This window comes from Dipodomys ordii, unplaced genomic scaffold, assembly GCF_000151885.1.
Source record: "Dipodomys ordii isolate 6190 unplaced genomic scaffold, Dord_2.0 Scaffold27, whole genome shotgun sequence".
NCBI classification, from domain to species: domain Eukaryota; kingdom Metazoa; phylum Chordata; class Mammalia; order Rodentia; family Heteromyidae; genus Dipodomys; species Dipodomys ordii.
The window spans coordinates 4774892-4802313 of record NW_012267243.1 but is presented as its reverse complement, the minus strand read 5'-3'; the positions used below and the strand labels follow the sequence as shown (position 1 = coordinate 4802313).

Genomic DNA, 27422 nt, shown 5'->3' with positions numbered 1-27422 from the left:
TAGCCATGGTAAATAATGCTGCAGTGAACATAGTTTTGCTGGTAGCTTAAGAAATAATTGCCCAATGAAGAAGTGGGCTAAAGAATTAAAAAGAGACTTCTCTGAAGAGGAAATAAAAATAGCCAGTAGATCCATGAAGTAAATGTTCAGCATCTCTGGCCATAAAAGAAATGCAAATCAAAGCCACACCGAGATTCTACCTCACCCCAGTTAGAATGGCCCTTATCAAGAAAATAAACAATAGTACATGCTGGTGGGGGATGTGGTCAAAAAGGAACACTACTGTACTGTTGGTGGGAATGTGAAATGGTTTAATCACTCTGGAAAGCAGTATGGAATTTCCTCAAAAGAATACACATAGAACTACCCTATGATCGAGTAATCCCACTCCTGTTTTTATTTTTTTAAGTTTATTTACAGATTTGCATTCATAGATCAAAGTACTTTTTTTTTCTTTTTGGTGCCAATATTGGGACTTGAACTCAGGCTTAAGCACTGTCCCTGAGCTCTTCTGCTCATGGCTAGTGCTCAACCACTTGAGCCACAGCTCCACTTCTGGTTTTTTGTGGTTAATTGGAGGGAAGAGTCTGTTGGACTTTTCTGCCTGGGCTAGCTTTAAACTGTGATCCTTAGATCTCAGCCTCCTGTGTAGCTAAGATTACAGGCGTGAGCCACTGATGCCCAGTTTTTAATCTGGATATGGAAAAGCATTCTCATTGCCAAATAGAGTTGGACACCTGGTCCAAAGTAATGTTTGTCATCCCTTTTAAAACTATTTTAAAAAGCTTTTACCTTAACTAATAATGTTGAATGTGACTTTTTCAAATCACATGTTTATGTGATTTGATCCCTTATTTCTATTCAAGGATTCTCATATGCTACTGTAGATAGTTAGGCCTTGAAGAAAAGAATCATTAGTTTAAAGAAAGGAACAAAATAAGTGTAAATTTTTATTTCTCTTGTTTTTGTGAATTACTATGCATTTTTCCCTATTTGTTCTTTTATTCAACAAGTACAGATTAAACCTACTACAGATACTTCTCAACTGAAAAATGGGTACTTTTAATAAGTGTACTTTAAGTTGAAAATAGCCTAAGAGTTTAAATTGCATTTAATACACCTAACCCACCACCAATCCCATACTTAGCCTTGCCTGCCTTAAATGTGCTAAGGACATTATATTACATTTAGGTTGGTCCAAATTACTTTATAACACAAAACCTATTTTTATAGTGAAACATGTTAAATAACTTTTGTTGTTTGTGTGGTTGATTGGGAGCTGTGGCTGCTGCTGCCTATTATTGCAAGAAGGTATAGAGCACATACTATTAGTGTGAGGTAAGATTGAAATTTCAGTTTCTAATGCATGTATATCACTCTCTCATAATCAAAAGTCAACATGTGTGCAAGTTCGTGTAAGTCAAGGACCATCTTTATATGCCAGCTCTGATACAAAAGTGATGATAGCCCCCACAACAATTTGGACTAGAATGTTAATAGCAGCATTATTTGTGTAGTTTTAAAAGAAGCTTGAAGAAGCCAAGAGCTGGTGACTCAGTCTTGTAATCCTAGCTACTGTGGAGGCTGTGCTAAAGATTGTAGTTCAAAGCCAGTCAGGTCAGGAAACTCCATGAGATTCTTTATCTCCAGTAAACCACTCTCAAGTGGTAGAGCACTAGCCTTGAGCAAAAGAAGCTCAGAAACAGAGCCTAGGCTCAAGTTCAAGCTCCAGGACAGACAAAAAAAGAAGAAGCTAAAAAACAATATAAATACCCACCAGCTGATGAATATTTAAACAAATGTGCTGTATATCCACACAGTGAGATACTGTTGGAAAAATCTGCTACAAAATGAATGAACCTCAAAATCATGCTAAATAAAGGAATCAGACACAAAACATTACATATTACATGGTTCCTTTATATGAAATATCCACAAAATACAAATCTGTAGAGACAACAGGTAGATCTGTAGTTGCTCAAGATTGGAAATAGAGGTGAAGACTGACAGCCATTTGCCATGATGGAAGTATATGCAGTGATGAAAATGTTGCATAGTTGGATTGTGGTGATGAATTATACAACCCTATAGATGGACCAATAATCATTAAATTCATTAAATTATTAATCATTAAATTGGAATTCAACAGTAGTTGAATTCTATGGTATATAAGTTATACCTCAAAAAGGTATTAAAATTTCATTACAAAAGCACAGATAAGGATTACAAAAGTATTACCTTTAGAAAGCTCACAGCTATTTAATGAAGGAAACATGTAAAAGAGAAATTAGTGTCATATGCATGTATGTAGATTGCTCCAGGAAAACTCTCAGGAGGAAACTTCAAATTGTGCCAAGAGAGTTGTTAGGTAAGAAAGGCTTTATATAGAAATCAGTATTTAAGGTTAGCTTTCAAAATGAGTAAAGGAACTTGCCAGATGAAGAGGCATTTGTATCCATTTCTTGGACTTCTTGCATTTTCAAATGCATGTAATCAGAAAAGCATATGTTTTGATAGTACTGACTATGGAAATGAACCTAAGTAAACTTATATATTGTTCCTTAACATTATAAAACTTGATCACTCAGATATGCTATTTTGGCTTTTTAATTAGCATAGTAACATAGTTGACTTTGAATCAATTTAGTTTTTCATTTTATATATATATCTGTGTTGGTTATATATAATAATATTGTTAAATTATTATTAATACTTTTCAGATGGTTACCTAGTGGTTAGGACATAAAGACTTGTGTGAAAGAAAAAAATGCTAAAACTAAAATGTGTCATGATCCAAGAAAGAACCAGAAATTTCAGTGTTGTTTTAATAATATGGATAATAAGACAGTTTATAACTTGTATCAAAAGGACTCTAAGAATTTATATAAAATCACATCAATTTCAATATGAGTTTGAAGAAATGTGTTCTGTTTCTTGCAGTGTAGAAGACTGCAAAGAAATCCTAACAACCTTTCACTTTAATACACTAAAATCCTGTGTAAAAATATTGTAAAAATTGCTCAGTAATATCAAGTAAAAGTCTGATTCCCTAGTTTCCAGGCATAATATTCCTGTTCCTATTGTGATTCAGCAAAGTACTTTTGCTTTTGAAAAGAATCAGTCACTTTAACCAATAAGCTGCTTTGCCTTTTGGAACTATGGTATGAGGATACCCCAATGGCCAAGTAGATATCTCACCTTCCAATTTATTAGAGCTAGCTGATTGAGAACTAACCAACAGGCAGAACTCACATTGTAGGATGAGAAACCAAAATTACGTCAGTGAGTATTAGGCATGCAAATGAGAGGAGCCACTTTTGCTTCCATTGCTTGATTCCTAGTTTGTGTATTGGGGTTATGGTGGAGCTGAGCTGGCACCATATAATGATCTCCTTGTTATATCCTGTAAAACAGCACTTTCAGCTAGGCGCTGGTGGCTAATCCTAGCTAATCAGGAGGCTGACATCTGAGGATAGTGGTTTGAAGCCAACCTGGGCCAGAAAGTCCGTGGGACTCTTACCTCCAGTAAAATAAATAAATAGATAGATAGATAAATAAGGTCTAGGAATATGGCTTAGTGGTAGAGTGCTTGTCTAGCATGCATGAAGACCTGGGTTCAGTTCCTCAGTACCATATAAACAAAAAATTGGAAATAGTGCTGAGGCCTGAGTGGTAGAATGCTCAAGAACAGTGCCCAGGCTCTGAGTTCAAGCCCCAGGACTGGCAAAAAGAGAGAGAGAGAGAGAGAGAGCGCATTAATTGGAGCTGTGGCTCAAATGATAGAGCATTTGCATTGAGCAGGAAAGCTCAAGAACAGTGCCTAGGCCCCGAGTTCAAGCCCCAGGACCAGTAAAAACAAAAATAATAACACTTTCAGAGTTTTGTCTCCCAAACCCAACTTTACTAGGTCTTGCTATTCCGTTGATATGAGTCCATTGCCTGTTACCTTTGTAGGTAATGAGCACCTTGATCACAAATACTTCTATGTGAAATACTGTAATGGTGGATAAGGCAACCCTGAAGATGGTAGTACTAGCAGAAGTATATGGATGGGAAAGGCATATCCATGTCACAAATACATTTATTCTAGAGATATCAATCTCTCTCTCCTGCTTATAGAAGATAGCCAATACAATCTTCTCCTAGTTGCCTGTCTGGGCAGTCCCAGTAATATCACCATATCTGGGGATCAGTGCTGAACTCTGCTGTCTAGTGAGTAGCTATATTATTAAGTTTATAGCTGAGTACCTGCATTATTGGATATGTAGCTGCATATGTAATGCTAGAGTACTATATTGATTTGTTGCAGTGATGATGCCACATCTGGAAGGCTATCATCAGAGAGAACCTCTGCTTAAGTTTACAATTAAATCTTCATTTTCCAAGATTCATCTGACTTCTGCACAAAGTAAACAGATGAGTCAAATAACAGTGTTGCATAGGTATCACTTCCCCTTGTCTTTTTTAAGTATCTGAAAATGTGTTATAGTTATTATACTCAATATACTTTATCTTGTATGTATCTGGTTGTGTGACCATTTATAGTTTTGTCTTGATAGTGGAAAGGAATAGCACCTTCCACTTAGCCCTTTTTCTTACCTCTGAGTCAGAATCAGTTTAATCTCCTTTGGCCTACTACATTCTGGAATTGAGAAAGTTGCTGTAGGATGAGACTGTAGACCAACTTTCTTCTATTCACATCTAGGCTAGCAGTTTTGGGGGGAGGGAATCGTTAGAGATTGTAAGGCAGTATTACACCAAAATAATTTTCTTTTTTTGGGGGGGGGTCCGGTCGTGGGGCCTGAACTCTGGGCCTGGGCACTGTCCCTCAGCTCTTCAGCTCAAGGCTAGCGCTCTACCACTTGAGCCACAGCGCCACTTCTGGCTTTTTTCTTTTTGCTTATGTGGTACTGAGGAATCGAACCCAGGGTCTCAGGCATGCAAGGCAAGCACTCTACCACTGAGCCACCTTCCCAGCCCACCAAAATAATTTTCATATCCAGTTCTGAATAGTACATGTAACATTCTTCCTAGAAATTCTAGAATAGCAAACTAGTATAATTAGTAAAAACTCAGAAGTCAGTAAGAACTCATTATCTTTTTTTTTCTCACTTGTAGGATTTGAACTCATCGCCCTGTGCTTGCACTTGCCCATGCCCTCATCTTTTTACCAGGTTTTTTTTCTTTTTCTTTTTCTTAACTTAGTGCTTCTGTTTTATTTCTTATAGAAAAACTTGCAGAGGCTCAACGCAGGTTTGCTACACTTCAGAATGAGCTTCAGTCATCACTGGATGCACAGAAAGAAACCACTGGTGTTACTACATTGCGACAACGCAGAAAGCCGGTCTTCCACCTGTCACATGAGGAACGTGTCCAACATAGGAATATTAAAGACCTTAAACTGGCATTCAGTGAGTTCTACCTCAGTCTTATCCTGCTGCAGAACTATCAGGTACTTAACCTAAACAGTGTTGTTTTAAAATAATAGATAAATTCTAAGAAGACAAATTATCTTGAAGTATATTAAAAGCTTCCAAAAAGGAAAAAAAGTTATCATAAGTCTATTCTTGGAATTTGTATTTTAGTGTGGGGTTCTTGGAATTTTTAGTGTTTTTTTAATTGGCCAAAACTATGTGCCAGATTTGACAAGAGCTGAAATTTTTTTTGTTTATTCATTTTTTATTTTTGGCACTACTGAAATTTAAACTCCATGCCTCATGCTTGCTAGGCAAAATCCTCTTACCTCATGAGCCACACCATCAGCTCTTTTGCATTGGTCTTAAGAGCCTTGCTTCATGCCTGGGCTAACCTGTTCGTGATTTTCCAATTTGTGCTTTCCCCACATAAATAGGATGATATGCATATGCCAGTACATCTAGCCATTGTTTTCAGCATAGTTTCACCATCATTTTTCTGAGCCTGATCTTGATCATGATTCCTTTTTTTAATACGATTCCCTGCATAGACAGACTGAGAGGCATATAGCACTGTTCCCAGCCATTGGTTGAGATGTAGTCCTCTTTTTTTAATTGTTACTATAAAGGTGATATACAGAGGGGTTACAATTACATAAGTCAAGTAAAGAGTATATTTATTTTTGGACAATGTTACCCCTTGCTCTCTCCCAGTTTTTCACTCCCATCCCTACCCATAGGTTGTATAATTCATTTGTGAGCACATTGCTTCATTGTTCACCCTTTGTCCCTCCATTTCTGTGCTTCCCCTTCAGCTCCCAAAGACATATGAATGAACAAATAGAACAAAAAGGAAAGAAAACAAAAATGGCAAAAAAAAGAAAAAAGCCTGGCAACATTTTAGCCCAAGTTGGTCTTCCACATCTCCTCTTCCCAAATAGCTAGGATGATAGGTTTCAGACTCTGTGCCTTGTCAAGATTTCTTTCTTTTTTCTTTTTTTTGGCCAGCTTTTGCTGGCTCTGTTTAATTGCTCTGTTGGTACTCTATACTTGAGGTACACCTCCAGCCTAGCTCTTCACGTTTCTTTTTTTCAATTGTTGTTTTCTCAGGGCCTGGGTACTGGCCCTGAGCTTCTTTTGATCAAGGCTAGTGCTCTACCACTTGAGCCATAGCTCCATGACCAGGCCAACTTGGAACTGTGATCCTCAGATCTCAGCCTCATGAGTAGCTAGGATTATGGATTCTAACAGACTTTTTTTTTTTCTCTTGTTGGCTTTGAAATATGATCCTCTGGATCTCAGCCTCTTTAGCCTTGTGTGGCTAGACTTCCAGGTATGAGCTACCAGTATGCAAAAAGACTTCTGTTTTTGGAGATGAGTTTTCTAAAACCTTTTGTACAATATTCAAGAGGTATCCTTGACTTAAGGAGTAACAATTTGCTTTCTATTTTTAAAAGCAGCTCTGAGGGGCTGGGAAGGTGGCTCAGTGGTAGAGTGCTTGTCTTGTATGCCTGAGGCCCTGGGTTCGATTCCTCAGCACCACATAAGCAAAAAGAAAAAAGCCAGAAGTGGCGCTGTGGTTCAAGTAGTAGAGCACTAGCCTTGAGCTGAAGAGCTGAGGGACAGTGCCCAGGCCCAGAGTTCAGGCCCCATGACCAGACCCCCCCCCCAAAAAAAAAGCAACTCTGATAGTTATATGGGTCTGCTAAACCATTGTTGGCAATATAAGAACTCCTAATCAGTAATAAAATTTCCTCAAAAGTAATGGAATCGTTGAAGAAAAACATGCTTCTCATTTTTAGCTGACCTTGTAGATATAGTCACTTGTATTGACTCATGCTCCTATCTTCAAACTTAGATGAGTGGAAAGGAAGTGGAAGTTACATACATGATCATCTCCCAGAAGCAAAGAACTACATAAATGTTTTAGTGCATTGTAAATGTGTTAGTGCATTGTAAATGTTGTTTTGGCAATGCAGTAAGATAATAGAAGCTATTTTTGGAATAGTTGTACATAATAAAAGGGAAATTAAAATGTCTTAGTGATAACGAGTTTTATCTGTTCAGTAGTAAATTCTTTTGTACTCAAACTTCATTCAGCTCTCTCAAGGGTTAATGCTTATTGTTTTTCATACTCTTTAATGATGTTAGAAATTAATAGTTTGTCTCTTTTTTTTCTATAGAATCTGAATTTTACAGGGTTTCGAAAAATCCTTAAAAAGCATGACAAGATTCTGGAAACATCTCGTGGAGCAGATTGGAGAGTGGCTCATGTAGAAGTGGCCCCATTCTATACGTGCAAGAAAATCAATCAGCTCATCTCTGAAACTGAGGTACAGTAACCCTGTTTATTTACAATATATTTCATATTGATATTTTTTTAAAAGCTCTGCTTTTCTGTTTACCTTTTGTAAATAGTTGCTATCTTTGAATTCATGATTCTTTGTTTTCTCAATATACATCTATATTTAGAGTATATATGTATCTATATAAATTATATACATATAAGTATATACCTGTTTAGTATAGAATTATTTATAACATGTCAAAATTCAATAATTTGTTTTCTAGGCTGTAGTGACCAATGAACTTGAAGATGGTGACAGACAAAAGGCTATGAAACGATTGCGTGTGCCCCCTCTGGGAGCTGCTCAGGTTAGTGTTTGCTAATAGAGGTTTGCTTGCTTTTCTCTATTTAAAATCTTACTTAATAACACAATCTAGTTGCTAGCTGGCTTCATTATCTTAAAAAAATTTTAAGCCAAAATTTATAAGTAGTTGCTGCTTTATTCTAGTTTTGTGTGTATGTGGTTTTTTTTTTTTTAATTAGATGCCAAGAGCCAGGTGTGGTGGCACATGCTTATAATATTAGTACATAGGAAACTTGAATCAGGAAGATCAAGAGTTCAAGATCAGCCTGAGCTACATAACAAGACTGTCTAAAAATATTATTTTATTTTACTATTATAAAATACAAAACTGGTGAGATTTTTCTGCCTATGTACTGATGATCTATGGAGAAATTTCATCGACCATTAGAACTAATAAAAGAGTCTGGCAAGGTTGCCAATTCAATTACAATATAAGTTTACAAAAATTGGTTAGATTCCTGTATTTCAGGAAGAATAACTTTTCAATAATGCTCTTCATAAGACCATCAAACTATGAAATGGTTAGAAATAATTCTGACAGCCGGGTAACAGTGGCTTATGCCTATAATCCTGGCTACTCTGGAGGCTGAGATTTGAGGATTGTGGTTCAAAGCCAGCCTAGGCATGAAAGTCCACAAGACTCTTATCTCCAACAAACCACTCAGAAAACCAGAAGTGGTACTGTGGTTCAAGTGGTAGAGCGCTAGACTTGAGCTGAGGAGCTGAGGGACAGCACCGGAGCCCAGAGTTCAAGCCCCATGACCAACAAAAATAGGAAGAAAGAAAGAGAGAGAAGAGAGAGAAAGAAACAAAGAAAGAAAAAGAATTCTGACAAAACATATGAAAGACAGTGAAAAATAAATATTGCTAAAATATACTAATGAATACTTAAGTAAGAGACACATCATGTTCATGAGTATATTGTTAATCCAATAGTTATAAGATTTTATTTCTTAAGTTGATTTATAGATACAACACAATCCAATTAAAAATTTCAGGCATTTTGTGTGTGTGTGTGTGTGTGTGTGTGTGTGCGCACGCATGTGTATGCATGTATAAATGTTGTAAACTAATTTTTAAAAATGTATATGGGAATGAAAAGAGCCAAGAATAGTCTGAACAATTTTGGAACCACTAAATTAAAAGATTAATATTATCTGGGATATTATTGAAGCTACAATAATCAATACAGTGTGGTATTAGTATAAAATAGACAGATATTTCTTTGAAACAAAATAAAGAGTCCAGTAACAGGCTAAAGTATTTAAGTATTTATGGACACTTAATTTTCAATACAGATACAAAGCAAGTAGGTGGAGAAACAAGAACGTTTTAACAAATGGTGCTGGAACAATTGGATTCCATATTAAAAAAAAGGCCTTTTCCATATTTCTCACATCATATATCTAAAGCTTCAAGAAGAAAATATGGAAGAAAGTCATCAGTGTCTTTGGATTATTCAGGGATTTCTTAGAAATAACTTCATCAGAATCACTTCATCAGAATTTAAAACATCTAGTCAAAAGATCCTGTTAAGAGAGTGAGAAGAAAACATTCAGTTAGGAGAAAATATTGCAAAAAGTATTTGACAAATGACTTTATAAAGAATTATACTATTCAAAAAATGACCCAGTTTAACAATGGGAAGGACTTGAGCTTCATCAAAGATGTACAGATGGAAAATCAGCATGCAACAAAGGTATTTAATGTCATTAAACAGTAGAGTCATGCAAATGAAAGCCACAGTGAGATAGACTAGAATGATTGGTGATGCTAAATGTTGAAGGAATTGGAACTCTTGTACGCTACTTGTGAAATAGAAAATGCAATGACCACATTAGTAAATAGGAAGTTTCCTAAAAAGTTAAGAGTTAAGTATTCACCTACCATATGACTAGCTATCACATTCCCAGGTATCTACCAAAACAAGTACAAGCATACATAAGGTATTGTATATGAATGTTGATAGTAATTTTAATTATTATAGCATACAACTGGAAACAACCCAAATGTCCATCTGTAGATAAATGGATAAAATATTTGCAGTAATTCTGTACAATGAAATACTACTCAGCAGTATCTGTAAGTAAACTGCCCAGATGACTTGTAAAATAATTACTCTGAGGCACATTTTAAAAAGAAGAAAAAAAACAAGCCAAGTACCAGTTGTTCTTGCTTATACCTTAACTAGTTAGGAGGCTGAGATCCAGAGGATTATAGTGCAAGGCCACCTCAGGCAGAATAGTTAACTAGACTCCATCTCTAGAATAAGCAGCAAAAAGCATGGCTGAAGCCAGCCACAAGTGGCCACATCTATAATCCTAGCTACTCAGGAGACTGAGATCTGAGGATCTCAGTACAAAGCCAGCCAGGGCAGGAAAGTCTCTGTGAGACTCTTAACTATAATTAACTACTCCAAAACTGGAAGTGATGCTGTGGCTCAGGTAGTAGAGTGCTAGCCTAGCACAAAAAAGCTGAGGGACAGCACCCAGGCCCTTGAGTTCAAGCCCTATAGCCCACAAAAAAAAAAAGAAAGAGAAAGAGAGAGAGAGAGAAAGAAAGAAAGCAAACAGGGTTGAGGCATGGCTTAAGTGATAAAGCCCCAGCCTAACAAATTTGAGGTCCTGAGTTCAAACCCAGTACCACCAAAAAAATAAAAAGTATGTATCATATGATTCCAGCAACCTTTACCCTTGAGCCATGCCTCTAGCATCTCTTTTTGTTAGTTATTTTTGAAATAGGGACTCTTCCCATTTCAGTGTGGACTATGATCTTTTCTATTTGTTCTTCCCTTTATTTCTTGGATTACAGGCACATGCCATTGCAGGCAGCCATTGTGCTTGTCCTGTAGCTTGGGATGACAGGCATGTACCGCCATGCCTAGCCATTGGTTGTGATGGAGTCTTACAAACTTTTAATTCCCAGGCTGGCCTCAAGATTGCAGTTTCCCATTCTCCACTTCCCAAACAGCTCAAACTAGAGACTTCAGCTACTGTACCTAGCAAGAGGAATATTATTTGACTCTTACACTCTGAAAATTATAGAATAATATGCTAAAGATACACTAGTATATCTTGAACAATTAATTTGTCATCCCAGTATAATAGCATAAGCAGTATCAGAAAATAAATGTTATTTTTACCATTGTTTCTAATTATTCATAATACCAAACATATAAACTCCAATTAAATAATATTTTTTAAATTTAGAGATGGCTGGGCTCCAGTGATCCTGTAGATTTAGTTAATCAGGAAGCTGAGATCTGAAGATTGAGGTTCAAAGCCAGCCCAGGCAGGAAACTTGATGAGACTAGTACCTCCAATAAACTATTCAGAAAAGGCTGAAAGTGGCACTGTGGCTCAAGTGGTAGAGTGCTAGCCTTGAGCACAAAGAGGCTCAAGGCACCAAGGCCCAGAGTTCAAGCCGCAGAAATTGGGGGTGGGAGAGGCGTGAAGGAGGGGAGTAGATGTATCATGGTTAACACCTGTAATCCTAACTATTCAGAAAGCTGAGATTTGAGGGTTGTGGTTTGAAGCTAGCCCAGGCAGGATAGTCCATGAGATTCTTAACCTCCAGAAAAAAGCCAGAAGTGGAGGTGGCTCACATGGTAGATTATTAGTCTTGAGCACAAAGCTCAAGGACAGCGCCAGTGACCCTAATAAGATCAAACCGTAGGACCAGCACACACAAAAAAATTAGAGATGTATATGTTGTAAAAGGTAAAATAGCATTTAAAATCTCTGCTATAAAAAAGTCTTTAGTGTAGACAAAATTAGATATTTCAGGTTATTTCATGACTCAGATCAGAGTTTTATAAAATAACTGGCAACTCTATTCTAGTTTATAGGATGATAGTTCATGGATAATTCTGTGGTTCAGATTTATAAAGATCTAGATCATTGCAAGGCATAGTAGCAAAATCCCCAGCACTGGGGAGGCTGAACAAGAAGATAGCAGGTTCAAGGACAGCATAGACTACATAAACAGCCTGGACTATATAGACATAAACAAGACCCTGTCACCAAAAAAAAAAAAGAGAGAGAAAAATGGATCATAAAACACTTAAGGTTTCATAGGTTCCTTTTGTATTTATTTTTATTGGTTTAGTTTTATAGGGGAGGAATTCATTGTTGCATCTTTATACAGTTTACACTGTATTTCAATTTCACATATCATACTTTCTTCCCCATCTCTTTAAAACAGCATTCCCAGGAGGTTTTCTTGTTCTGTTTTCATAGTTGCAAATTGTGTATTTTGACTATATTCAGCCCCATTTTTCCCCCACCAGCTATTTTTATAAATTGTGAAACTTTACTGCTTATTACAGCATATGCTAAATGTTATTTGATATCGTCTTATACTCAAAATGCTGTTTTTTGGTCCACAGCCTGCACCAGCATGGACTACTTTTAGGGTTGGCCTATTTTGTGGAATATTCATTGTACTAAATATTACCCTTGTGCTTGCAGGTAAGTAGTTTAAAGTTTGAAATAATTTATCTAAATTAATATGCCTGTGTCATATTCTGCCCCTGGATAAAAAAAATAAATAAATAAATGAAGCATTCGGGGCTGCGAATGTGGCTTAGGGGGTAGAGTGCTTGCCTAGCATGCATGAAGCCCTGGATTCAATTTCTCAGTACCACATAAACAGAAAAAGCCAGAAGTGGCAGTGTGGCTCAAGTGGTAGAGTGCTTGCCTTGAGCAAAAGAATCTCAGGGACAGTGCCCAGGCCTTGATTTCAAGCCTCAGGACTGGCCCTGCCCACCCAAAAAATCAAGCATTCTTATACCAAAAATAGTGAAAGAAGTTTGTCAAGGCTAATTTTTTTCTTTGGAGATTGGTTATTTGTCTCTTATTATTTTGTTTTTGTACCAGTTCTGGGGCTTGATCTCAGGGCTTGGGCTCTATCCTTGAGCTTCTTTTTGTTTAAGGCTAGTGCTCTAAACTTGAGCCACAGTTTCACTTCTGGCTCTTTCTGAGTAGTTTTTTAAGATAAAAGTCCTATAGAGTGTCCTGGCTGAGCTGGCTTTGAACCATGATCCTCAGATCCCAGCCTCCTTGAGTAGCTGGGATTACAGGCATAAGCCACTAGAACCCAACTGTTTTCTCTTTTGCCTTTGGGTATAGTTACACTTTCAATCATTGACCTCTTAATCTTCATCTTTTTTTGTTGTTGTTGGTTATTGGGCTTGAACTCTGGGCCTGGGCACTGTCCCTCACCTCTTCAGCTCAAGGCAGGCATTCTACCACTTGAGCCACAGGGCCACTTCGGTTTTCTGGTGGTTTATTGGAGATAATGAGTCTCTTGGACTTGTCTGCCCTGGTGGGCTTTGAACCACAATCCTCAAGTCTCAGCCTACTGAGTAGCTAGGATTAAAGACAAGAGCCACTGATGCCCAGCTTCATCATTTTTTTAGTTTTAGTTTCAGTTTCTTCAGACTTCTTTGGGTTCCAGAATTGTAGCCTTCTTAATCATAGATGAAGATCAATAAACCTTATGCAATTTATTCACCAAAACTCACTTTGCTTATTGGAGATCCTCAGCCTTCTACAGAACTATTTATGATTGCTTTGGTATATAGTTTTAAGAAACTTGTTTATGTAATCAAGTTAAAAAATTAGATAGTAGAAAAGGTTGCTTGCTTTTAAGCAATAGTAGTCTCAATACTAAGAAATAATGAAATAGTAAGGAAAGTGTAGTCTTACTAAATTTATCTAAAGAATTTTACCAAACCCCTCAATAGCATTTTACATTGTTTATCACTGCTTCTTGAAATATTTTCTTAGGTTGGCTTTCCTACTAAATTTTACTTGTGGATCTTTCCCAGTGTCTTTTACTAGCTATACTCTTCTTTGTAATATTGAAATATTGGGGCATCCCATTAGATTAAATCCTTACATCTCTACTATTACTCATTTCCTACTGAGGTAGTCTTACTTGACCCTATTGCTGTAAATACCATTTACATGTTAAGGACTAATTAGCTGCATGACTATTTCATAGGAACCCCACACTTACATAGGAAAAAAGAACTCTTGATTTTCTGTCCCTAAGCAGGCTTTTCTTTTCTGTGGCATCACTTGTTACCTGGTTTCTTAGGCTGAAACCTTTTAGTTTTCCCTAGTGTTAGTCAAATTTCCATTACTGTGGCAGAATATCTGAGATTAGCAGTGTAAAAGGAGGAAATGTTAGGTGCCAGTGGCTCACACATGTAATTCTAGCTACTCTGGAGGTTGAGATCTGAGGTCAAGGTTCAGATCCAGCCAGGGCAGGAAAGTCCATGAGACTCTTATCTCCATTTAACCACCAGAAAACCAGAAGTGCTGCTGTGGCTCAAATGATAGAGTGCTAGCCTTGAGCTGAAGAGCCCAGGCCCAAAGTTAAAGCCCCACTCCCAACAAAAAAATCAAAAGGAGGAAATGTTTATTTTGACTCACAATTTCAGCCCATGGTTTGGCCCTGTCATTTTGGTCCTGGTCAGAACAATGTGGTGGGAAGCTAGTGGTGGAGCCAAGGTCATGGTGGCTGGGAGAAAATTAGGAAGGGGTTTGGCTCACGATATACCATATCCCCAGTGACCTACTTCTCCAACTAGACCTACTTCCTGCTAAAGTTCCTAATATGCTAACAGAGCCATCATCTGAGAACAGTTTTTAATACATGACCTTTGGGGGAACATTTAAGATTCAATCTAAAACATTATTCATCACTAATCCATCAGCAAATCCTGTTGCTCTGTCTTCAAATTATCTAAATCTAACTGCTTCTCACTACTTCTACCATTATGGTCCTTATTTACGCAACATTTTTTTCTGAGCTTGTTTCCTTGAATCCACTGTTAACCTCCTATACAACAAAAACCTATGGTGTTTTGTTTGTTTTATGTAGATCATGTCACTCTTCTATTTGAAATCCATCCCCAGTTTCTCTTACAATAAAATCCAAACATTTTACAGTGGCCTATAAGATACAATAGAATATTGTCCCCATGGACCTTTCTTACTATATATACTGTCATCCTCCCCTACACTCACTGTGTTTTACCTACTGTTCTTTGAAAATTCTAAATTCTTTCTCTTCTAAGGGACTTGCAGTGGCCTAATGTATCTTTCCCAAGCTCTGTACATAGCTCACTTTATCCATTCATTTTGGTTCCCTTTTCAGTAGACCTTTCTAAACCCAACCCTAATTTTTTTTTATTTTATTTGCCAGTCCTGAGGCTTGAACTTAGGGCCTGGGCGCTGTTCCTGAGCTTCTTTTGCTCAAGGCTAACACTCTACCACTTGAGCCACAGTGCCACTTCTGGCTTTTTCTGCTTGTGTGGTACTGAAGAATTGAATCCAGGGCTTCATGCATGCTAGGCAAGCACTCTGCCACTAAGCTACATTCCCAGCCTACCCTAAAATAATTTATTCTGTCCCTTTAGTGCTTATAATTAAAATATATTACATATTTATCTCGGTTTTCCTACTAAAATGTAAACTTTTTGATGCTTAAGCTTTTGTCTCTTCTGTTCGCTAGTATATTTCCAGTACACTGAATGGAACACAAGAACTCAGAAAAAATTCGGGACATTTAAATAGATAGAAAAGAAGAACAATAAAGTTAAATGATAGGAAGAAAACACAAATAGCAAAAATTGAAAAACAGAAACAGAAAAACAAATAATATCTAAAATCTCAGTTTCCTCCAGGCAAATACTTTCAACTTGAGGGCCAGTAATCATGGTATCCTTCAAGAGTCCATATGATTATAATTACAACTGTGTAATAATTTATTATAAAATTAAACCGTTCATTCTGCAAAGGAATATGATTTAGAAATGTGTATATTCTGTTTTAGACTTTGAATGTAATCAAAATGAATGCCTGGTAGTTTAGATCACTGTTACACTGCCTTCGATAATATGTATTGTTTTATATTTCATGTTCCTTAACAGGGCCATCTATATATAACAGATGTTCAAGAAATAATTTTCACAACTCATTACACTTCATAAATGTTTTAACACTTCCAGTTATGTACTTTGCAACTATAACCCAAGTTGTAATAGCATTTAGAAAGTATATGAACTTTACCTATCAACAAGTATGTTTTTGTGTTGTTATAGTTCTCCTTCCCATGATTTATTAAAAATTAAGTACCCTAAGCTTATGATGTAACATCGTTATATGTACTCCATGATCAGATACTAATCTAGCTAGGATATTAGGATAATCTAGGATAAATATAGTGTACTGATATAGAATACATAGAAATACTATAGCACAAAGCTAGACCTACATTATCGAGCTAGCTGCTGATCATTAACATAGAAAAGAAGACTTCTTTCCTTATAAAGTTCATTATGTTAGGAAGATTAACACAATAATTATAATACATTTTGAGGTAGAAGGTATTAAATGTTCTAACCAGTTCAAAGGAATAGGAATAACTGAGCACTTTTTTTTTTTTTTGCCTGTCCAGGAGTTTGAACTCAGGGCCTAGGTGCTATCCTTGAACCTCTTTGTGCTCATGGTTTGTGCTCTACCACTTAAGCTGCAGCACCACTTCCAGCTTTTTCTGAGTAGTTTATTGGAGATAAGAGCCTCACAGGCTTTTGTACCTGGGCTGGCTCCAAACTGAGGTCCTCAGATCTCAGCCTCCTGAGTAGCTAGGATTACAGGCACGAGCCACCCAGTGCCCAGCTGCAACTGTTTGCTTTTAAATAAGACTATCAGGGAAGACTTGATGGAAGACATGGTGTTTAAGCTAGGTATTAATGGAATGAAAGGTATTCTGAAAAGGAAACAGATGAGCAAAGAAATCTAGTTAGCCTGTTTTTGGCCATACCACCCTGAACGTGCCCGATCTCATCTGATCTCGGAAACTAAGCAGGGTCGGGCCTGGTTAGTACTTGGATGGGAGAAATCTAGTTAGCCTAGGATACCAGTGAGATTTAGGAGGAAGGAATGGGTTGTGAAAGTAAGGTAGTAAATTTACCTAGAGTCAAACAGATATTATCTAAAGCACTCTCTTGCTCATTTGTGGGTGGCATTCTTTAATTTCCAAGATAAATGTGATAGTATGACCATCATCACTTTCATTTAAAAAAGACATCAAAAAATATAAACTTTATTTTCATGCAAATTAATAAAAAAAGTCATTTTTAAAATTCAGGATAAAGAGGGTTTTGTTTAGTAAAGACTTTTGTGATACACTTTGGTGGGTTTTTTTATGTGTGTGATTTATGTGTTTAATGTTATGCATGGGGCTTTCTTACCTCAGAACCTTTTTTTGTTTGATCTTTGTGTGTGTTCTTGGGGGGAGGGTAAGCACAGTTAAACCCAGCTGACTACCCTTACTTATCTCCCAGCAGGGCCTCAGTGTTGAGAGTGAGGAAGAGTGCAGTAGTAATACATGTTCAAGCATGATTTTTTTTTTAGCATTAACATAAAAATTATGTGTGTAATTGCTTTGGTTTCTCAGGAGACAAGACCCAGTGTTTAGTAATTTGTCTGAAAAATCATGTATTCCATAATTTAATTTCATAAAGATGAAAGATTTTTTTACCTTGTGTATCTTATTAGAGATTCTTTGATATATACTATATTTCACTGTCTTTGGCCATTTACAATCAATATAAGAGTGTGATATAGGCACTTACACAAACTAGTGGTAAGATTATAGTTGCAAGCTTTTTTGAAAATAATTTAAGAATATATATATATATATAAATTTTAAATATCTCTAAGCAACTTTATTTCTATAGACATCCTTGTACTTATATATGTGCATATATATGCACATATATTTTTAATTGCCCTGATACAACAGAATGCCATGTAAATATTAAAATGGATGGAAAGGTAGAAGTAAAATGGGGTACAGCACTTTAGGGAGCACTTTTGTTTGACATGCTTTCCAAATCTGAACACATTAAGTTTAGATCCAGCTGTATCAATGGAAAGTTTGTCTTTTCTTTTCTTTCTTTCTTTTTTTTTTTGTGAGATAAATTTTAAACATTTTTTGGCGAAAAGCCTAGACTCTCACACTCTCCTATTTGAGCCAATACCTGCCCAATCCTATCCACCCGAAGGCATGAATGAGAATTTTAGTAGCAGTGCTGTTTGTGATTATTGCAAAACTTGAAACAATCCAAATATTCATAGACAATAGAATAAATAAACTACTTTAAACCCGGTGAAATAATATATAATAGTGTGGAGAATGAAATACAACTTCATTGAAGAACATGGATGAGTCTTATAAACAAATGTTGATTTTAAAAAAGGTTGCACACATTTTTAAAGTACAAATTCAAAAGTACAAATTTTATGAGTCCATTTACATAGAATTCAAGTGAGGAAGATTTTGTTGAAGAGAAAAATGTTCCTTTTGGGGAGATGGATAGCAATTGAAAATAGGATATGAAGTGGGCCACTGGTATACAGTAAATGTGCTGTATTCCCTATTTTGAGTTCTATATCACTTTTATCATTATTCATGATAATGTATAGTTATAATTTATCCATATTTCTTTATTACACAGCATTAGGAAATAACAGCTATTTGTGTGCTAATCTGGAAAAATGACACTTCTGAGATACTTTTTGTTTTTTAAAAAACAGGCTTTAGAACATGCATAGCATACTCCCAGTAGTTCTTTGTACTTGAAGAATTGTTAAAAGATAATAGATAAAATTGTTAGCTTGGTATCCTCCAGGGAAGGGACTTGGACTGAGAAGAGGCTTTTTATATCCGTCATAATATTTGAAGGCCTTTTCTCATATGTGTATTCCTTTTTAAATTTTGTAAACCTTCTTTTAAAGAAAACTGGTTTGGAAACTTGGTACTATATACAAAAGGTTCATTTTTTTAACTTTTAAGATAGGCTTCTTGGGGGGTAGGGGCAGAATTTTTGTTTTTATTTTGTTTATTTATTTAGTCAGTTGTGTGTCTTGAACTCTGGGCCTGGACTTTCTTGCCCGGGCTGGCTTTGAACCATGATCCTCAGATCTCAGCCTCCTGAGTAGCTAGGATTACAGGCGTGAGCCACCAGCGCCTGGCTGGAATTTGTTTTAATATGGACACACTGGTGTGTATACAACCAAGCCGTGTTGTATAGGTTTGGGGGCTGGGGATGTGGCTAGTAGTAGAGTGCTTGTCTAGCATGCTTGAGGCCCTGGGTTCCGTACCTCAGTACCACATAAACAGAAAAATCCAGAAGTGGCGCTGTGCCTCAGGTGGTAGAGTGCCAGCTTTGAGCAAAAGTAACTCAGGTACAGAGGGGTGCTGGTGGCTCACGCCTGTAATCCTAGCTACTCAGGAGGCTGAGATCTGAGGATCATGGTTCAAAGCCAGCCGGGGCAGGAAAGTCCATATGAGACTCTTATCTCCAATTAACCACCAGAAAATCGGAAGTGACGCTGTAGCTCAAGTGGTAGAGCGCTCTCCTAGAGCTGAAGAGCTGAGGGACAACACCTAGGCTCAGAATTCAAGCCCCATGACTGACCAAAAAAAAAAAAAGTGATAGTAATTCTAGTTTTTTTTTTAATTCCATGGAGTTCTGATGATGACCTTATTAACTGGCAAAAGATGTAGCTTATCTCCAGTACATCTACAAAAGATTATTTCAGAAAGATCCTGCCAGAAAAAAATTTCATTCTACTTAAATGAAAGTTTATGTTATCAAGTAGAACTTAGGTGTTATAATTATGTTTTATGAATATATTTTTCTGTTCATGGCAGTTTTCATATGTAGAAAGAATATTACAGCTGTTAGAATCATAAATATATCTACTAGCTAGGCTATTTATCTTTTATCCACTTTTTTTTTTTTCTGCCAGTTCTGGAGCTTGAATTCAGGGCCTGGGTGCTGTCCCTGAGCTTTTTTGTTCCAGGCTAGTACTCTGTCACTTGAGCCACAGCTCCACTTCCAATTTTTTTGTTGACTACTTGGAGATAAGAGTCTAAATGGACTTTTTTTGCCCTGGATGGCTTCAAATTACTATGCTCAGACCTCAGCCTCCTGAGTAGCTAGGATTACATGAGCCACCAGTGCCTGGCTAACCACAGATTTTTAATTGGACAGATTTAAAAAATTGTGATATGTTACAGCATATCTATAATAGTTGAAATCGTGTCTAACAAAGAAATAAGACTTAAGGAGGAGGCTGCAATGCTTGGTAAGAAATGTACGCATTATCCTGCCCATGCAATTGTAACCCCTCTGTACAGTATGTTCACAAATAAAATAAAATAAAATTTAAAAAAAAAAAGACTTTTTGTCTCTTATGAAATTTCCTACTCTGGATATTTCTTATAACCAAAGTCATTCAATATGAGGCACTTTTTTGTATGGCTTTCTTCAATTAGCCTAATGTTTTCAGGGTTCATTTATGTTCATTATGTGTCAGTACTTAATTCCTTAAAATTTCCTACATTTCTACCTCTCAGAGGTTTTTTTGTTTTTTGTTTTGGGGTTTTGTTTGTTTTGTTTGGGGCTTGGAGGGTTTTGTGCTACCAGTCCTGAGGCTTGAACTCAGGGCCCTGGTACTGTTTCTGTGGGGTTTTTTTTTAACTAAGTTAGCACTCTATTACTTGAGCTACAGCCTCGCTTTTGATTTTTGGTGCTTAATTAAAGATTGGAGTCTCTACTGCATGGGCAGGTTTAAACTTTGGTCCTCAGATCTCAGCATCTTGAATAGCTAGGATTATACAGGTATGAGCCACTGACGCCCAGCAAATGTTCTTACTTTTGATCTTATTAACAAATTAATGAGAATAGATGTTAACCCCATTGACCAATAAGGAAAGTGAGTTTTAGAAAAAATACATCATTTAGTTTACTAGGATTTGATATCTAGTCTATAGAATTTAATTCCAAAGCACAGGCTTTCTCTATCATGTTATTTTTTCTATATCATTGTTTTGAGAACTGTAAAATACAAAGAAAAATAATAATTGACTTTAAGTAAATGAATAAATTGGTGAAAAGACAATATAAGGCCATTTAGGTGCAAGCAAATGTGATAAAAAGATGCTTGTTTAAAAACTATAAAAAATTATCAAAAGCTAAGAATTAATGTCTCACAAATTTGTATGCCATTCAAATAAATATGATGTGATAGCTTGTTATTTAAATTTGTGTTTTCCTAATGACTAGTCATTTTAAGCATCTTTTCATGAGCTTACTGATCATTTGCATTTTTTCTTTGGACAAATGTCTATCCAAATCTTGTGCTCATGCTTTCATTGAGTTGTCTTGTTATTAAATTCTCTAATTATTCTGAATATTAAGCTCTTGTTAAATAAGTAGTTTACAAATGTTCTCTAATTCTATAAGTCATGTTTTGTTTTGTTTTGTTTTGAGACAGAGTCTTACCATGTAAACCAGGCTGATATAAAACTGTGATTCTCCTACCTCAGTTTTCCAAGTGCAGGGCTTTTAGGCTGCTCAGTATGTTTCTACTTGCTTGTAACAGTCCATTTATCTACAAGAGTTTAATTTTTATGAAATCAAATCACCTGCTTCTTCTTTTGCATATCTTTTTAGTGTCATACGTGCAGCCATAGCCAAATTGAAGACTGAAAATCTGCCTTTTTGTTTTTTCTATGAGTTTTATAGCATTAGCTCATATGTGACCATCAGTTTTTGGGTTTTTTTTCAAGTAAGGGGTAGGTTTAATCATCGTTCCGGCTGACACCAGGCCATCTTGGTCCTCCACGTGGTGGGGAAAGGCCTGGGAAAGAGAGCTGGAAGAGCTGGGAAAGAGAGAGAGCTGGGAAAGAGAAGGGAAGGAAAGAGCTGAGAAAGAGCTAGAAAAGAGCAGAGAGAGAGTCTGGGAAAGGTGGGAAAGAGAGAGCTAGGAAAGAGAAGAGAGCTGGGAAAGAGAAGAGAAGGAAAGAGCTGAGAAAAAGCTAGAAAAGAGCAGAGAGAGCGTGACCATCAGTTTTGAACCAGTTTTTGTACATGATATGAATAGCCAACTGTCAAAATACTAGCTAAAGAATTTGCTTTTCTGTGGAATCTGCTCACTATTTTGAAAGTCAGATGGCCATAGATGTATAGATTTCTTTCAGTGTGTTTCTTGTTTTTTTGTTTGTTTGTTTGTTTTTTGTCATGGGGCTTGAACTCTGGGCTTGGGCACTGTCCTTGTGCTCTTCATCTCAAGGCGAGCACTCTATTGCTTGAACCACAGCACTACTTTCAGTTTTCTAGTGGTTTTATTGGAGATAAGAGTCTCACAGACTTTCTTGCTTCGGCTGGCTTTGAACCACGATCCTCAGATCTCAGCCTCCTGAGTAGCTAGGATTACAGGCGTGAGCCACCAGTGCCCAGCTTGTTTCTTGTGTTTTTTCAGTACATTTTTCTGTCTTTTTTTTTTTTCCCTGATCCTAGGGCTTGAACCTCTGGGCCTAGGTACTGCCCCTGAGCTGCTTTTGCTAAAGACTAGCACTCTACCACTTGAGCCACAGTGCCACTGCTGGCTTTTTTTCTGAGTAGTTTATTGGAGATAACAGTCTCACAGACTTTCCCACCTAGGCTGGCTTCAAACTGTGATTGTCAGATCTCAACCTCCTGAGTAGCTAGGATTACAGAGTGAAATACCAGCAGCACCAGCTGTATGTCTGTTTTTATGTCAGTACCACACTGTTTTGATTACTGTAGGTTTATAGTAAGGTTTAAAATTTAGAAATAAGAGTTCCCTGGCTGTGTTCTTTTTATTATTGTTTTAGCTTTTTGGGATCTCCTGCAATATTGTATGAACTCAAGATCAACTTTTTCCATTTCTCCCAAAGTAAAAGGGCTATCTAAATTTTGGTATGGGTGCCCTTACATCTGTATTCTAATTTAGGTTGTATTGCCATTCTGATATCAGTCTTCTAATCTATTAATATGGAACTTCAACTTTTTTTTTGTCAATTGAGGGGCTTGAATGTGGGCCTAGGCACTGTCCCTCAGCTCTTTAGCTCTAGGCTACCTGCCATTCTAAACTTGAGCCACAGGACCACTTCCGGTTTTCTGGTGGTTAATTGGAGAGAAGAGTCTCACTGACTTTCCTGCCCAGGCTGGCTTTGAACCATGATCCTCAGATCTCAGCCTCCTAAGTAGCAAGGATTATAGGCATGAGCCACCAGCGCCCACCTGGAATTCTTTTTATATGTTCAAGTTTACTTTAAGTTTTTAAGCAATATTTTGTAGTTTTCAGTGTATAGCTCTTTTTACTTTTTGGGTTAAAGTTACTCATAGACATTTTCTTATAATGCTGTTTTCTTAATTTCATTTTAAGATACTTTATTGCTGGTGGACATAAACATGATTGGAATTTGTATATTGATTTTACTATGTTTAATCTATTATAGCTACTTTGAAATTTATATGTTATTTTTGTTTCCTTACTTTTGTATTGTATCTGTGATCTTTGTTTTAGAATCAGAATGTAAAGCTAAATCTAGTTTTCCATTTAATAATCTCCTTGTTTTCATATTTATTCCCTTTAAAATTATTAATGAGGTTTATGTCAATTATGTTCAAAGTCTTCCACTGATTTATACATCAAAATAAAAGCTTAATTCTTTAAGAAGTACCATATAGCTACTGACAAACTCTCCCACTTTATCTCCTTGAAATTCTAATCATAATGACATTGGCCTTGTTAACTAGGGCCCTTTGTACTTTGTCCACCTGAGGTCCTCTGACTATTCCAGTGGCTTTGTTTCTATTTCCTTGAGATCTTAGCAAATGTGTCTCCTGAGAGTTTTTCCTGATCAGGTGACCTGACTATGCTTAATACTCATAATTGGCTAAATATTAGTTTAGGCATTCGATATATGTTCTTTTTATTCTTTTTTAAAAAAAGGAAGGGAGGGAAAGAAGAATAGAGCCATTCTGTGAATTAGATATTATTATGTCTAGTTTAATAGTAAAAAAACAACCAAAGAGATTGTATTATATCAGAAATCCTCAGCTGACATAACTGATCTTTTGATTCTAAGCCATTTCAGCATTCTTCACAATAATCTAAGAAATTAATGAAGCAGTGGAATAACATGCTAAAAGCCAAGTTTGAGGAAAATTGCTCTGCAGAGTAAATGCAAAAAGAATCTGGAGGCAAGTCGAAATTATATAGGTATAGGTTTTATTTATGAAAAATTCCATGTCAGGGCTAGGTCTTAGAAAATGAAAAAGTAAAAGTGACATCATGGGTTTTACAACTGACCAATAAATTTTCTTTCAGCTGTGTTTAAACTTGAAACAGATACAGGTATATGGCCCTTGATAAGAATCTATCGTGGTGGCTTTCTTCTGATTGAATTCCTTTTTCTACTTGGCATCAATACATATGGTTGGAGACAGGCTGGAGTAAATCATGTGCTCATCTTTGAACTTAATCCAAGAAGCAATTTGTCTCATCAACATCTTTTTGAGGTAATCAAAGCAAGATATAAAATCCTATGACTATTGTTTGCCTTAGTTGTATAGTAGGTTTAATAGGTACTGAAATCCATCTATTAGAATTATTGGCTTATTACTAATCATTTTACTTATCTTCATTTATTAAAGATACTTCTGAGTAGTAATACAAATAAAACTAATTTTCTTTTTTTCTTTACTTCCCTATTTTTTACCAGATTGCTGGATTCCTGGGGATACTGTGGTGCCTGAGCCTTTTGGCATGCTTCTTTGCTCCAATTAGTGTCATCCCCACATATGTCTATCCACTTGCCCTTTATGGATTTATGATCTTCTTTCTTATCAACCCCACCAAAACTTTTTATTATAAGTCTCGGTTTTGGCTCCTTAAGCTGCTGGTAAGTTCAGAAACTTCTGTGTAGCATTTAAAAAATAGTATAAAACCAAAGCTACTGGGTTGTAGGATTTGAGAAGGTTACTATTTACATCTATGCACATGGTACCCCAGCTTTGGTGGCAAAAACTGCAGTGACTGAACTCAGCCAATTTTCTTTTTTTAGTTGTTGGTTGTGGGGCCTGAACTCAGGGCCTGGGCTAGCGCTCTACCACTTGAGCCACAGCGCCCACTTCCTGCTTTTACTGTTTATGTGGTGCTGAGGAATTGAACCCAGGGCCTCATGCATGCATGGCAAGCACTCTACCACTGAGTCACCTTCCCAGCCCAATAACCTACTTTTTTTTTTTTATTGTAAAGATCCTATACAGAGGGTTACAGTTACATGAGTGAGGTAATGAGTACACTTCCTCTTGAACATTGTTACCCCCTCCATTGTTTTCCCCCTACCATCGCCTCCCTCCCTCCCTTCCCCAAGGTTCTTTTTTTTTTTTTTTTGATTGTGATTAAGTGATTACATAATTTCCAGAAATTCACAGTCCAATAAACTACTTTTAAACACTGATATTTATCGGTTACACTTGTTGGTCACTTTATTTTAAATATTTAACTTTGATCTAATAGATCAAATTAGTAGAATATAAAAGTCAGTTTTGGAAAACATACATTTATTCACAAGTCTAGAAAGTAGAAATTTAAAGGTCATCTTTGCCATTTATTCACTTACCTTTATTGATTAACATTCCACTATACCCATTCCCCCTCCTTCACTACCAAAAACATACACTATCCAGAGCTTATGGTTGCAAATAGGATAGCTTATCTTTTTGGCTTGTTGGACCCACAGAAGGAGTATGAGAGTTATAAATGGACTGAAGCATAGAGCCAAATTATATTGCCACAGAAAACAATGTCTCAACCTTCATTGTGTCCCGCAGACACCTGATACCACTTTCTGAGATCCAATACACATAACTTTCATAGATGACACCCAGAAAAATATTTAGAGAAAGAATAGAAAGAACAAACTAAGTCTAAAAGGAGAGTTTTCATAGACTCTTAGATTGAATTTGTCTATTGAGTATACCCACTTAGCCAAAAGTCTACTCCTTAGACAAAATTCTTTCAGTGCATTTCTCCTGTATAATAAGATGGAGTCTGATATAATGAAAATAAAAGCTGCCTTCATTCCATCTTCACACAGGTTTATCAATGCAATCTTCACAGTTTAAACACATTTCTGGTGATAGCATTACTCTCTAATCTTAGTTTCTCTGCAGTGTCAGGATTTCTGTTTATAGTGGTAATAGATTTCCACTAAAGAGCTAGGGATAAGTTTATTTATAATGGAAATATGCATAGTACCTACCTTTAGAATACTAAAAATTGAGTTAAAGCATACATAAACCCTAAGAAAAATACACTGCATCAAAGAGTGGTCATTACATTTAACTTTAATACATTTATTGTTGTTTTCAGAACAGTGGGAAGAATGATTTTTTTTGCGGGGGGACAGTTGTGGGGCTTGAACCCTGGGTCTGTCGCTGTCCCTCAGCTCTTCAACTCAAGGCTAGCACTCTACCACTTGAGCCACTGTGCCACTTCTGGCTTTTTCTGCTTATATGGTGCTGAGGAATTGAACCCAGGGCCTTATGCATGGAAAGCAAGCACTCTACCACTGAGCCACCTTCCCAGCCCCAGAAGAATGATTTTTATGGTGAAATTATTATCATGAAATTAGTGCAACAGAAGCCAGTTTTATTTGACTATAATATGTGGGATGATGTATCGTCCTTCCTTAGCTTTTCTTTGCAAGCAATGAAGAGCTTTGTGTTTAGTTAGCTACAATAGGAAGATATTCTAGTACTTTACACTCTAAATTAGACTTCCTTTCAGTGGTTCTATCCTCAGCACTCTTTCTTTTGCTTTATTTTGTTCTTGGCTTTAAGTCTGCTCACCTCTATTTTTTTAAGTGTAGTTATTCCTGTCCTTTATTTCCTTACTTAGTTATACTTATACCCAGCTACTGTTGCTTGGTCCTTGTGTTTGTTGTTAATTGGTGTGCATTAGTTTTGTTTTACTAGCTAAAGTAATCATGCTGAATGATCAAACACAAAATAGATTTTTTTTTCTTTCAGTTTCGAGTATTTACAGCCCCCTTCCATAAAGTAGGCTTTGCTGATTTCTGGCTAGCTGATCAGCTGAACAGCCTGTCAGTGATACTAATGGACCTGGAATATATGATCTGCTTCTACAGTTTTGAGCTCAAATGGGATGAAAATACTGGTCTGTTGCCAAATGCAGGTAGGGTATGAATTTTCATTCATACTACTAAATTGCCAGCATAAACCAAGAAATATTGAGAATGGTAACTGGGAAAGTTAAGGTCATGGTGAAAATTCATCAAATAAAATTACAAACTTGGTCTGGGAAGATGGCTCAGTGGTAGAGCGCTTGCCTTGCACGCATGAGGCCCTGGGTTCCATTCCTCAGCACCACATAAGCAAAAAGAAAAAAGCCGGAAGTGGCGCTGTGGCTCAAGTGGTAGAGTGCTAGCCTTG

At 36.7% G+C, this 27422-nt stretch overlaps 1 protein-coding gene across 1 annotated transcript in view; it reads left to right on the top strand.

The window, feature by feature from the left end:
• Nucleotides 1-27422, top strand: part of Xpr1 (xenotropic and polytropic retrovirus receptor 1) — a 124878-nt gene that overhangs the window by 68845 nt on the left and 28611 nt on the right. The window contains exons 4-10 of the mRNA XM_013015710.1: nt 5229-5452; nt 7598-7747; nt 7986-8069; nt 12453-12534; nt 24292-24482; nt 24686-24865; nt 27000-27170. Of these exons, the coding sequence (XP_012871164.1) occupies nt 5229-5452; nt 7598-7747; nt 7986-8069; nt 12453-12534; nt 24292-24482; nt 24686-24865; nt 27000-27170 (1082 nt within the window). The remainder of the gene's footprint in view (nt 1-5228; nt 5453-7597; nt 7748-7985; nt 8070-12452; nt 12535-24291; nt 24483-24685; nt 24866-26999; nt 27171-27422) is intronic.